This window comes from Clarias gariepinus, chromosome 19 (genome assembly GCF_024256425.1).
Source record: "Clarias gariepinus isolate MV-2021 ecotype Netherlands chromosome 19, CGAR_prim_01v2, whole genome shotgun sequence".
In the NCBI taxonomy this organism is placed as follows: domain Eukaryota; kingdom Metazoa; phylum Chordata; class Actinopteri; order Siluriformes; family Clariidae; genus Clarias; species Clarias gariepinus.
The window spans coordinates 3,351,651-3,365,259 of NC_071118.1; the positions used below are offsets into that span (position 1 = coordinate 3,351,651).

The 13,609-nt window shown below is 39.1% G+C and overlaps 1 protein-coding gene across 2 annotated transcripts in view; it reads left to right on the plus strand.

The window, feature by feature from the left end:
* Positions 1 to 13,609, plus strand: part of plrdgb (PITP-less RdgB-like protein) — an 83,360-nt gene that overhangs the window by 26,179 nt on the left and 43,572 nt on the right. For both annotated transcript variants that reach the window (XM_053478563.1, XM_053478562.1), the window contains exon 2: positions 11,514 to 11,609. In XM_053478563.1, the coding sequence (XP_053334538.1) occupies positions 11,514 to 11,609 (96 nt within the window). The remainder of the gene's footprint in view (positions 1 to 11,513; positions 11,610 to 13,609) is intronic.

Genomic DNA, 13,609 nt, shown 5'->3' on the forward strand with positions numbered 1-13,609 from the left:
TTCTTACCAAAAATTATACGCAAATTATGTTCACTGATGAAATTCCTTGTGTTCTGAAGTTAAGATGCTATTACTCGTCACACTGTATGAAGCTACTGTTGGGTTTGAAAAATTTCAACATATTTCTTAACCGCTGTTGCACGTTAACAATTAACACTCACTCATTGTCTATACTGCTTTATCCTGTATACAGGGTTGCAGGGGGGGACTGGACATTATCCCCGGAGACCAGTCAGGTACCAATCCATGCAATTTTTTGCATGTCTTTGGACTGTGGGGGGAAACCCACCAAGCACGGGGAGAACATGCAAACTCCATGCACATGGAACCAAATCGAACCCTTGACCCTGCAATAACAAGACACATTTTTTTTCACAGTGGAATTTTTAAGAAATATTTTAACAGTTCTTCCTGTACAATCCCAATAAAGTAGTTATGTACTGTAAGTCTAAATAGTACTAACAAAAATCATTTATCACTTAAACTACACGAGTGAATAGATACGTGTGCTATAGAGAAACATGCTGCAAAACCACCATTGGTTAATGTTTTATTAATCAGGTAAATGATGTAAGTTGTGGCTCAGTTGGTTGGGGTTCTGGATTGCTGATCAGAGGTTTGGGGTTCCACTGTTGGTCCCACTGCCCTTGAGCAAGGCCTTTCACCCTATGCCCACATAAAATCAGACTGCCATTGTCTGTCCCAAAGTCCGCATGTGATAGGAGGAGGGTTGGTTGTCAGTCAATTCTGGTTATTTGCTATGAAAATTTAGCAGCTCTGTCCTGAACAGTCCTGAACAGTCCTGAACAGCTGCTCCAACTACTGCCCTGAGCATGGGGCACAGTGATTTTTGCCCCAATAGGCATCTGGTCATTTTGTTGCAGTTCCTATTTTTGACCACTAGGTACAATAATGATTCTATGCAGGTAAATGTTCGTGCAATATCTAGGTGAGCGAATCCGTGCAACTATAGAATAGGAAAAATTATGATGTTTTTGGCTGCGTAAGGAGGGGAATCAATATTTCATAGAATTTGAACTTTGTGGCATTATGAACATATATATTTTTTGACAATTATGATTAATGTTGGAACAGTTGATATATAGCATTGATCTGTCTTACCTGTCCTTCTGTATGAGCTGCTTCTGTTTAATGCCGCTCGTTCATCAGGCGTGAAAATGTTATAAGCCATTTTTCAAAAGATTGCGCACATATGATTTATGCTGCAGCTCAGCCTATTCTTCCTGCTCCTAATGATTTCCTGCCACAGCTGTTCCTTTAACAGCATGAACCACGAAAAGGAATTTCAATGTCATTTTGATGCATTTAAACAGATTCCTTGCCTGTCTATCAACTTTCAGTAATAACGTCAATCCTGGATTAGGCAAAACAACTACTTTTTTAGTATTCCATATTTATACGATTGATATTTTCCAAGAGTTTGAAATCTCTTTCTGGGCAGGATGTAAACTCAGCCTTGACTGAACAGACCTCGCAGACAGCACTGACCTTCTGGCCTGTGTCCATGTACTCTACACACTGACCTTTCGCTGTATGCTCGCTTTCCTGCACGCGCTCAATAACCTGACCTTTATTTGTGTATTTTGTTGTGTTGTACATTTATATCTTGCAAGAAAAGAAGGAAATGAATAAGACCCTCCACCTCCAGCTAACTACACGAAGGCGCTTGTTAAAGCTAGTAGCTATACTGATGATTGTTTTTTTTTAAGTCTGCTATTAATGGGGTTTTATAATGGGATGAACGACCTTTTTATAATGGGATGAGCATTTGATGGCATTTATAGCTAACGAGGCATTCTTCATGACAATATAAAACTCTGACTGTGCCATTAGTTTTGGTTGGTCAAGTATAGATGTGCACTGACCCTGTTAAAGTGTAAAAGAGGCAGGGAAGTGCTTTTGAAGTTTTTGATGTGCCAAAAATCACACTTGGCTTCACCCAACTCGAAATAGCCCTGGAATTCGACTTCATGGTGCTGTAGCTCTTTAATTAAGTTGTTGCTGCTTGATAGACGTGTCTTATTTCCTGTTTTGTTTTCTTCTCCCTGGGCATGGGGCAACGTGATACCTGCCCCAACAGACGCCTGCTTAGTGCTTGTTGCAGTTCCGACTTTGACCACCGGGTGAAAAATTATTTAGATAGACTTTATTGATCTCAAAATTCCAGATTTTAGATTTGTTAAGACTTTATGTAGTCGTAAATGAGGATTATACAAAGAGTAACATTTGTCGAACAAAATTCTTGGAAATGTAGATAAATTCTGCATATACTGTAGAAACAAGCTATCTCTATGACGTAGCATCTCCACTTTGCTGATCATTTGCAACTACCGCCTCTCAATGCTGATACTCTAAAAGCTCCTGTAGCAACCAGCCTGGCGAATGTCTGCTCTCGGTCTCGCCTGCACTCTCTGATCGTTCCGAACTGAATGAGGCTTGAGAATGAACCTATTACTGTAGCCCATAATCCTATGCTTAAAAGCCGTCCTCAGTGAAATGAACACTACAGATCCCCACGTAATCTAGATTCCTGGGCATTACCGGTTTCTTGATGCATTTCTGCCAGGCAAAATAACGAGGCCTCAGGTGTTGGAGTGCACCTCTGACACGTGTACACGTCTGTCAGTTCTGTAAACACCATTTCCTCATGATGCAGCTGGGAAAGCCTGTTTAGCTATCTTATTTTCTCCATGGATAATTAGGCTCTTAAGTGTTTAGACACATTAACTGCTTGTCACTCTGTCACATCTACATGAGTTCGACCAGCTCGATCTGCGTGTTTATATTAATTACTAGTCATTAAGCACGTGTTATACCATAGCGTAAATGAAATCACGGTGCGATGACTGGAAGTTAAGATGTAAATGGTAGGAAGAAATTTAAATTTATTGATGTTTATGCATTGCCATTTCAGTCATATCAGTGGCAGAGCATTTTGGGAAACTATAATTATCATGAGGCAGAAAGGGAGAAATGACAATGCACCAGAACCATCTATGCAGATGGTAAGGCTTTTCTTTTTTTTTTGCTTTTCTTTTTTTTAAACAAAATGCTCTCAGCATGTGCTGTTCATGGCAGGCCATCCAGAAACCGCTTTCCTTTTCACTGGCAGGAGGATTCACAGGCTGCTGCTGGTCCCTACATCTGAGGTTACCCTTATTCTCCACTCTCAGCGCAGTGAGGCGGGACTCGTGCTTTCAGACTGCAAATTCTGAACAGAAACGTTTCACGAAGAGCAGCTTCCAACTTGTGGAATACTGTTGTTTTCTAAATGATCCCTTATCCGTTTTCTAAATTCTGTCATGAGGCATATTTGTACAAGATTAGTCTTAAATCTTGATCTCTGGGATTTTCAAAAGCTGTAACAGCAGCATTTTTTTTGTATCTGGAAAATATTATAAATACAAAAAACATTCGAGTCGCAAATCTTCCAGGTTACAAACATGTATTCGCACATGTTAAATTGCAGAAGTTACATTCTCACCTGCGTTCAGTGTACATCCCAGGATGTCCGGAAGTGAGCGTAAAAGCAGCGGCGATGAAGCTGGTACCGCTAAGAAGCGCCGAGTTAAAACGTGAAAATCATTGAGAAAATGGAGTGAGGTGCAAAGATAGCAGACGTTGTGCGCTCTTTTAACATGAATCCTTTAACCATCAGCATGATTCTAAAGAACGAGAACAAGATCATGGAACGTAGTGTTGTGTTAGTATCCTAGTACCTTCGCAATGTTTGTTGGATTTATGAACAAATTGGACTTACGAACAAGATCTCAGAATGGAACTCGTTCGTATGTAGGGGACTTTATACTGAATATGACCCCAGTTAAAGTTTCATTTTATATTCTGAGATAAGACCCAGTCTTTATCTCAGGTCAGAGGTAGCTCAGCAGTCTGGACTACGGTTCAGAAGATCATTGGTTCAAACCCCATGACCACCAAGTTGCCATTGTTGGGCCCTTGAGCAAGGCCCTTAAACCTCAGCTGCTTGCTGTAATGATGTGGGTCGCTCAAGGGGAAGAACCACACATAAACTTTTTAAAACGGGCAGAGGCGCAGACATTTATACACGCAGTTGCCAGGCAACACCGCCGCAAGGCAATCAGCCTGGATATGCCGCACCTGGCGGCATGTTTATTTAAGGGTCCTGATACCTCGGCAGGGCCCAAAACAAAGAAAACAAACAAAGAAAGAAAAGAAAAAAAGAATTAAATATTATTATTATTATTATTAATACATATATTTTTTAGATTTGGTTACAATTTTACTTACTTTAGAGCCACCTCTAAAGTGCCACCTGTAGGATTATAGAGGAATAGCAGCCACCTTAAATGCAAACATACAGTATAAATAAAAAATTCATCGGTTTTGGATTCAGTGTATCGATACTTGAATTGCCGCATAAAATAATTAGGATACGTACCTGAATCGTTTTTTCCTCATCTTTATTTCGCATTACTGGAAAAATGGCTTACTCCTCCCGGATGACTGAAGGTAAACAGGAGGTCTGGAGTGCAGCCAGTGTTCCAGCTCATTGCAAAGGTTTTCACTGGGTTTGAGGTCAGGGCTTTGTGCAGGACACTCGAGTTCTTCCTCTCATTTGTCAGGCTGGAACAAGTGAAGTGAACTGGTGCTGCTCTAGCCCACAGGGACATTCTGTATTATTGTGTTTTTCAAATGTTTGGGGAAAAAAACAGGCAATCACAACTGTTTCACAGTATTTTTCATAAAGTCAGACTTAAAAAAAAAAACATTTAGTGTAATATTTTTTTTGTGGGTTTTTACTTTCGTTATATTCTTACAAAAATAAAAAAAAACAAACAGGATAAGTAAATACAGCATTTTATGTTATGTGTTTTATTGTGTAATTACATGGAAACACGGAAGTGCATGGCCGACTGTAAAACAGGAATGTTCCAGCTCTAGATGTCTCGGTTTCTGTTGATGATTTACTGCGTTGTTAATCGTACATAAGGAAATAAACACAATAACACAACCATAGAGAAATAAGATTGATAATACAGCAGCCTGAATGTAATCTCCACACCAGCCTTGTGTGAATGTACCTGGCCACTAGAGCTGTGAATCGTAAATAGACTGGCGATTCAATTTTATTTTTGAGCATTCCAATTCGATTCGATTCAGTAGATTCAGATGTTTTTTGTCTGATTTGCTTTAAGCTGCATGCATGTTTTAAAGAACAACTAAAAGTGTCTGATAATCATTTTAATGTTGTGTAACTTGTGTTATCGATTGTTGATCTTCTGCTCCACATTCCGGTCCAGTAGGTGGCAGTATTGCACCAACTGTCCAGAAATTCAAAAGAAGAAGAAATGTAACAAGAGTATTTTTTTTTTTTTTTTTGCAGTTTGTCTTTTCCAACAAAAATTGTGGAATGATTTTAAATTTTATTTTGAAATTGTAAGTTTACCCAAATTATTTACAAGTGTGTAACCTAGCAATAAAAGATCGATTCAGTTACATACATACATGACATGAGTTTATCTCTTCATTGTTTTTAGACTTAGGTGCTTTGTAGCTGGTAGCATCATACTGTGCTAGACTTGAACGTGAAAGGGACTTTTATTTCTGAACTTGTATATTGTTTGGGTTAAAAACAAGACCACTTGTTCAAGACTGTCTGGGAATCTGTGACTGTGTACAAAATTCAAAGCTTTCGAGGTCACAGAGTTGTTCTCACCTGCGGCTTTGTTTGATTTAAAAGGATTTGCAAGAGGTTGATGATCTTTCTTCTTAAAACCTTCTCAGACAGTTGCTTAATAAATTATTTCAAAGGATTAACAAATGTAAAATTCCAGTAAAAAAAAAAAAAAAATCACACATTATATTTTATTACATAACAACTGTTGATTAGATACTATCTGTTAAATGGACAAGTTACAACAATTTTATAACCTTTATAATAAAGTTGTTATAGCTCTTCAGAAAATGTATTTATCTATAATTTCACCTTATTCAATGAATATTTTAAATGAATGGCATTTTTAATATAAAACATAAAATAAAATTCTTTATTAAAAAAGTAAAAAAATAATAATAATTAAGACGGAAATATTTACACTAAATTATTCATTTAACCTGGCCCATTTCTAGCTAAAAGTTTTAAGGCATTTAAACCTCACAAAATTCCTGAAACATTCATCATAATACATTCTTTGGAAAAACGTGAAAACTGTATTTTTTTAATATTAACGTACATATTTTAATAGTTTTATGTCCAATTCTCAACAAAATTTAGCTAAATTTTAGCTGCCAAAATGGATAGCTGCTGTTTATAATTGCTAATTGTTTAAAAACAGTAAAAACGTTTAATCTTAAAAATGTATACAGTATACTTGCAGGCCGTTTTTAGCCAAATTTCCAGTTTTTTAGTTGCTTACACACAAAATAGCTGATGGGAGAAGCCGAAAGAAAGTTAGTTTAGTGTCGAATAGTTATATTTCTTACATGTTTTTTTAGATACATCTAAAACGCGAGTCTGAATCCTGGAGTGATGTTGTAGCCTCTCACAGCGGGGGCCTAGAGAGAGCTGATTGGCTGAGTGGATGGGAGGCACTTAACCTCGATGCAGGAACACTTTCACATCAATTACGTCTGCGAGCTCTCGCATACTCTCGATCGCGCTGGAATACTCTGATGTCCTGATGCGCCACTCCCAACAGTGCGCGAGCGAACATAGTCTTCACCCTCCCTAACTGGTAGTATAGTAGCCTTAATGTGGGAGGGCTCTAATGACGGGTGGGAATTGGATGCGAGAAAACAATCTAACAAAAAATGTAATGTAATTGTAAATGATTAAAAAAAAGTGCGGTGTGCTGTTTGTTAATAAATAAAACTTTTTAATTACTGGGAAATTGCTGTGGTATGAGCAGAGGACTCATTTGAATCATGCCGTTATGGGAAAACAATCCACTCTGCAGTGGTAACGGTTACTGTGGGCCGATCAGAAGTTTAACTTCCTGCAATAAGATTAATGTTTTATAACCACATCTTACCAGGTGCCTGCTCAAGTCAGCCATTAGCAATTAAGCCTCAGGCGCTCAATGCTACTCTGAGGCCTAGTACAAGTTTGCCCTGGCGGTCTCTCTTGTACCGTCATATCGCCGTAACTGTGGCTGGTGGCATCGGAAATCCCAGCGCCGCTAATCTATCTGCTTAATGCCAGGCATTTTTCAGAGCAAGATTGGCTTGAAAATACACATACAGGAAAAGGAAAATCACCTGTGTTTTTGCAATTTCCATTTTGTTTGGACGCTAATCCTGAGCGGTGCAGTTGATACGCCTTCCATTTTAAGGGACGTGAGAAGCAGCGCTCTGAGAAGCAGCTCACTAATGAAGTACAGCAGAAGGACTGTTGAGATTACAGGCCTGAAAATGACCCTTCATCAGTTATGAAGAGAGGGAGAAAGAAAAGAAGAAGTGCCCATGACGAGTCTGGTGCTAATGAGTAATTGTTAGCGAGTCAGTCAAGTCGCTAGATTCAGGTCAGGCGAGTGATGCTGAAAGCTTTGAAAGCTTGAGTTGTTTATAAAATTGAGATACGAACAGAATCGCAGTACAAATCAAAGCCGCAGTTACCGCAGGGATTGGGATAATAATGTACCATATCGTTTGATCCCTGGTGATTCCCGTCCCTAATCAATATGTGAGGTTTTTTAATTACTGTGTAAAAAACAATTGCTTTCAAATGAAGCAAAAAGTTTTGCACACAAGAAGAAATGCTTGAAGGCAGTTAAAAAGCAAAAGGATTGAAATATTTTGTTGAAATTGCTCGGGTTATATAAGTATGAATGTTGTTGATTTTTCCAAAAGCGACAAATCCATCACACACAGTTGTGTCACAATGAATACATCAGCTTGCAGTTGTGTTTGTGGTTATTTGTATATATTAAGTACACAATTTAGTATCTATAATTTAGATTTTTTAAAAGGGAAAAAAGTGTTAAACACAAAACCTTTTTAATTAAAAGGATCATGAGAAACATAAGCAAGACAAACACATCCACCTACAGGATCATCATCATCCTTGTCAACCAGTTTAGTTTCACTTTGGTACATGATAACAGCACTCTATTGTAGTAAAGGTACAGTATGCACCGTTTATCTTCCGTTTGTGCAACAGCGTGTGTCAACTGTAATCTCGTAAGGTTTATAAAATTACAGTTATAGCGACAGGACCAGACGCATCTTTTTTTTCTCGATTTTCTCCATAATTTAGTCGTATCCAGTTCCATCATTAGGCCACTCCTTCATCAAGGCTACTGTACCAGTCAGGGTAGGCTACAGAACTTGCGATCTAAAAGGCGAGCACTTTCCCGCTGCACCACCCACATAGTTCTTTTTTTATAACATGGTGTTTGAACAGCATCCAAATCCCATAACGTCCTGTGTCACAGAATGAACCGCGACCCATACATGCGCTTCATTAGTCCTGGGGTGCCTGCAACGGCAGTAACAGACTGTAAATGTCCTTTTCTTGGCTTCAACATTCTCCAAAAATCCATTTCACAATTTAAACCACTTCGGACAGGCACAGGTGCACAGGACATATCTTCACCTGACTCATCACATGACAGAGAGAAGCGATGCCATTGGCTCATCAGGACACATTGGCAGCTATCTGTTGTGCTTTTCTTAAAACCTTTAAATTCTCGAAGGCTACGTTTACACTGTCAGGTAAATCTGACCCAATTCCGATTTTTTGTCAAGACCTCTTTTCTCCTCTCCTCTTCTCTCCTCTCATCTTGTCTCCTCTTGTCTCCTCTTGTCTTGTCTCCTCTTCTCTCCTCTCCTCTTGTCTCCTTTCATCTTGTCTCCTCTTCTCTCCTCTCCTCTCCACTTTTCTCCTCTCCTCTCCACTTTTCTCCTCTCCTCTCCTCTTGTCTCCTCTTTTCTCCTCTCCTCTCCACTTTTCTCCTCTCATCTCATCTTGTCTCCTCTTGTCTCCTTTCATCTTGTCTCCTCTTCTCTCCTCTCCTCTTGTCTCCTTTCGTCTTGTCTCCTCTTTTTTCCTCTCCTCTAGACGAAGGTGAAGTATGCTTGACGCTCCATGTGGGCTATGGCTACATATTTATATATACATTATATTTATTTGAAATAAAAAACACATCATTTACCAAAGCTAGGTTTTTTGGTCTGGAGATGTTTGTTTAACAAATATGGAAGAAGTCACAGAGTTTTCTTGATGGCTTGATGGATTAAAGCTTTGTCTTTTTTAGAGAGAGAGTGCAAAAGTAAGGCTGTTGAATGAACAACTGTTTATCGTCGCTTTAACGTATGTACTAAGATGAACCAACCTGCCTTCGGATGAACTCAACATTATAAATTGGTGGTGATAAATAGGATGCTGTTGTATTTAGGAATAACACACTTCAGGCTTTTATTTAGTTCTGCATAACAAAAACATCAGAATTGGTAGCACACCGGAGCTTTGAGTTATTCGAGTTATTCGAATGTTTCCTAAAGCGCTTCATTGTCCACTGTGAGCCTAAAGAACTGAGGATGTGGATTTTGTACTGAAAAACAAAACAGAAATGCAATTCAACCTACTCAAGAGCTGATAAAAGGGAAAACAGTAATCAAACTCTCAGTGAGTGGGATTTAATAAATGCTTGAGGTCAGCGTGCTTACTGACAGAAAATGATCACCTGTGTCCCGAACATGAATCATTTTAACTTAACTCTATTTTAGAAATGAGATCTATTAGTAGATTTCCTGAAGAAGCCATAGGTCGTGTTCCAATAACAAACCTGAACACTAATCAACACGCTCGCCTTTCCTATTGCATCACATAAAACATTTGCCTCCTATCCTCTCCCTTTTCTCCTCTCCTCTTTTTTCCTCTCCTCTCATCTTGTCTCCTTTTATCTCTTTTCATCTTGTCTCCTCTTTTCTCCTCTCCTCCCATCTTATCTCCTCTTGTCTCCTTTCGTCTTGTCTCCTCTCCTCCCATCTTATCTCCTCTTGTCTCCTTTCGTCTTGTCTCCTCTTTTCTCCTCTCCTCCTGTCTCCTCTCCTCTCATCTTGTCTCCTCTTTTCTCCTCTCCTCTCCACTTTTTTCCTCTCCTCTCATCTTGTCTCCTCTTGTCTCCTTTCGTCTTGTCTCCTCTTCTCTCCTCTCCTCTTGTCTCCTTTCGTCTTGTCTCCTCTTTTTTCCTCTCCTCTGGTCTCCTCTTTTCTCCTCTCATTTTGTCTCCTTTTTTCTCCTATACTATCCTCTCCTCTCTTCTCCTCTCCTCTTCTTTTCTCTCCTCTCCTCTCGTCTCCTTTCGTCTCTGAATCTGATGCTTTCAGCAGAAACAGTTATTTATATTTAAAGAAGTTCCAGGAGAAAATGCGCCCTATCTGCAAAGCACTAGGGAACAATGAGGTTATGAATGGAGAGGTCTTCGCAGGCTTTTTCAGACCTCAGCTGAATCGAGCTCCGGTGCGGTTTAATTAGTCACGCTCAGCTTCAAAGTGCCGCTCCTTTAGGGACGTGTTTTTGTAACTGTATTTCCCTACAGGAGGGGAGCGCAGAAAACGCCTTCACATCCTCCTGTTTCTTCTGTGTCGGTCATGAGCGAGGACCAAGACAGAGTCGCGGACCGTATTAGCCATGAGACTCGCTCTGCAGGCAATACTGTAGGATTTCACATACATTTCATTAACATTAACGTAATAATGAAACAAAACAAGACGAGAACACATTTAAATGTGACTTGTGCCCACATTCATGTCAAGTTTTTGGCTTTAAAGCTTTAAAACTTTTAAAAGCACCACACTATCCAGTGATTCATGGCCAGTTTTTGTCTACGCAGTGAAAGGACAAAATAATACAATCGACATATGTATCTCTAATCATTTCTGTGTTAATATTTTGCACTCTCTGATATTACCTGACACCACCTGGATGCCCTGCCCCGCCCTTTTCCGCAATCTTGCATACTGTAGTTTTGTGTACTTTCAGCATAAACACACATCTGGTAACGTTACATCATCTTAAACATGAGCTATAAAGCTAACTAGCTTCTAACACAAGGCTGAATACAGAATCCCTCTCTAGCCCCTGATCAAGGGCACTACTTAGTGTGTGGAACAAGGGATTGTACACCCTACTAAGTGCACTAGCTTTCAGGTTAACACTATTTGGGATTCAAACGTGGAATCACATGTGTTAGCTGATATTCCAAGGAGGAATAAGTGAAATATAAATCTAATCTCGTACGTTTCTCCACCACCTCCATGGTTCATTTAACTCACTTTTCGGCTACATGGTAATGTTTAGAATTTAAAACGATTTAAATTAGCGACTGTTGGACAAGTGTACAGTTGATGCAAGGTAGCTTTAATTATTAGGGAAGGGAACAATTTAGACAACTGATTTTACTAAAATCAGAAAATAGTTCCTGACCTCATAGCTAAATTAAAATAATTAAAGTGAATATATGTTTTTTAATGCATTTAACTTGCATCATTTCCTGTTTGTCTTCTAGATGCACCCCGAAAATTTAGCGCGTCCCACTGGAGGCTGCAGAACATCGTCCAGGAGACCATGGACAGCTCGGACGAGGAGTTCTTCGATGCAAGAGGTATGCTTCGATGTCGATATTATTTATGCTGTAGTAAATTTTTTAACACACTGGTTCGACCAGTCGTTTTTTTTTCTTTTTTTCTCTGCATGTTTTTCCAGATCTGAGTATCTCAGTGTGTGTTTGAGCGTTTGTCAAAGTGCAAATAAAAGCAGGATTAACGTTGGATGTTTGCTCCCACAATCTGAGCGGTGTAGCGCTTCTTCAATATCACGAGTCCTTAAATCCAATTCACATTAATCCGGTTTGCGCCGGATGTCTGATAGCTGTGGGCTCCACGAGCGATAAATGTTGGCTGGGATGGAATATCTAATGGCACGATTTGTTAAATTGAAATGATTTGGAATCTTATTGGTGCGGGTTGTGTAATAATAAAGGCTTTCGTTCGCAGATTTATGGCTGCCTCTGGCTTCTGAGCACGTCGCTTTCAGGATGCAGAACTGATCGGTGTAATACAAGAGAATTGCTGAGGCTTGAGAGTTTCTTTTAGAAATATAAAGACATCAATGTATGAGAAGTCAATGCGGGAGTTTTGGTTGTGCAGAATAACAGAACACAGTTATGAGAGTAAAATCTTCCGTCATTTTTCTATGTAATCCCCTGCTACACTAATGCACTTATTCCAGTGTTTCGCTAGTGCTTGGATGGAATCAAGGAGGAACATTTTCTCAGTTCATCACAGCCATAATATGACTGCCTGCTTCACATCTGAAACGCTGGCCTCCCAGGAACTCCTTTAATAGCTTTTTCCTTTTATGGAAAAAACGGCCTAGGTTAAATTTTCTGATAGATTTTCTGATTTTCTGGTTAGTGTTATGTTTTGAAGAATGCACAACCTCATACCGCCCACCAACACGCCCACTTGCACGTTATACAATCTTGGCTGCAGGTTATTGCCACATCCCCCATATGGTCCTTATCTTGCTCCAAGCCATTTCCACATGTTTGGCCCGTTAAAGGAGTTCCTGGAAGGCCAGCGTTTCCGAGATAACAGGTTCGCTTTTTATTTTTAATTAATATACAGTATGTTTGTATTTGAAGTGATAGAATGTTGCAGTTTATCTCTAATCCTTTAGGTATTCACAAACTGACAGGCAGCACAGCATCATGTGTAGGGGGAGCAACTGATTTGCTAAGTTTAGAATTGTAACATAACATCTGATATTTCTGAACTCGTGATACTTACAGAATCGCAATACAAATTGAATTGCCACCTAGGTATTGTGATAATATATATTCCCTGGTAATTCTCTTCCCTAGTTTATACAAGGTTTGGGATTTTGTGCAAAGCAAAACATTACGGGCTTAAAACACTTGAGTCTGAAATCATTTACACAACATATTCCCAAACAATTAAATCGTTATTGTACTGTTGCTTCATCGTAGAAACGTTCTCAAGATCAATCTTTTATCATACACCAAATGAAACCAGCGCCGCCGTCACATTATTTGACACTCTTTACACTTTACTGATTTCACTTTACACTGTCAAAGGAGCAAACTCGCATCAGTTGGCTTTCCCTGTCGCTTCCAAATCATTTACCCTCTGGTGTAGATGAAAGGATTTTCAACCGGGTCTGTTTTCTCTCTTTTAATTGTGCACGGCAAAATCCCCGGTGTTTAATTATCTCCAACACAGTTCTCTTCTATTATATCGAATCCACATGGTTGTGGAGCGTGCTGCTCTGCTGTACTGGGTAATTCGACCAGACATTTTGAACGGTAAATAAAGCATCAATTATACAGTTGTTTCCTTTCACCGTACGGTTTATGGTATGTGTTACTTAAATGCACAAAGCTGCTGTAGCTTCTAACAGAGAATTTTACTGCCGTACTATAAACAAAGATACATCATATTATATGGCGATATAACATCGAAACTGTCATAAATTATAGCACAATAGGCTTTTCTGAAATACCCTGGACATATTGTAATATCAAAATTATTTTTAAATGTTTTTATTATAATAAGAAACAGACTGTTGTCTTATAAACATTTT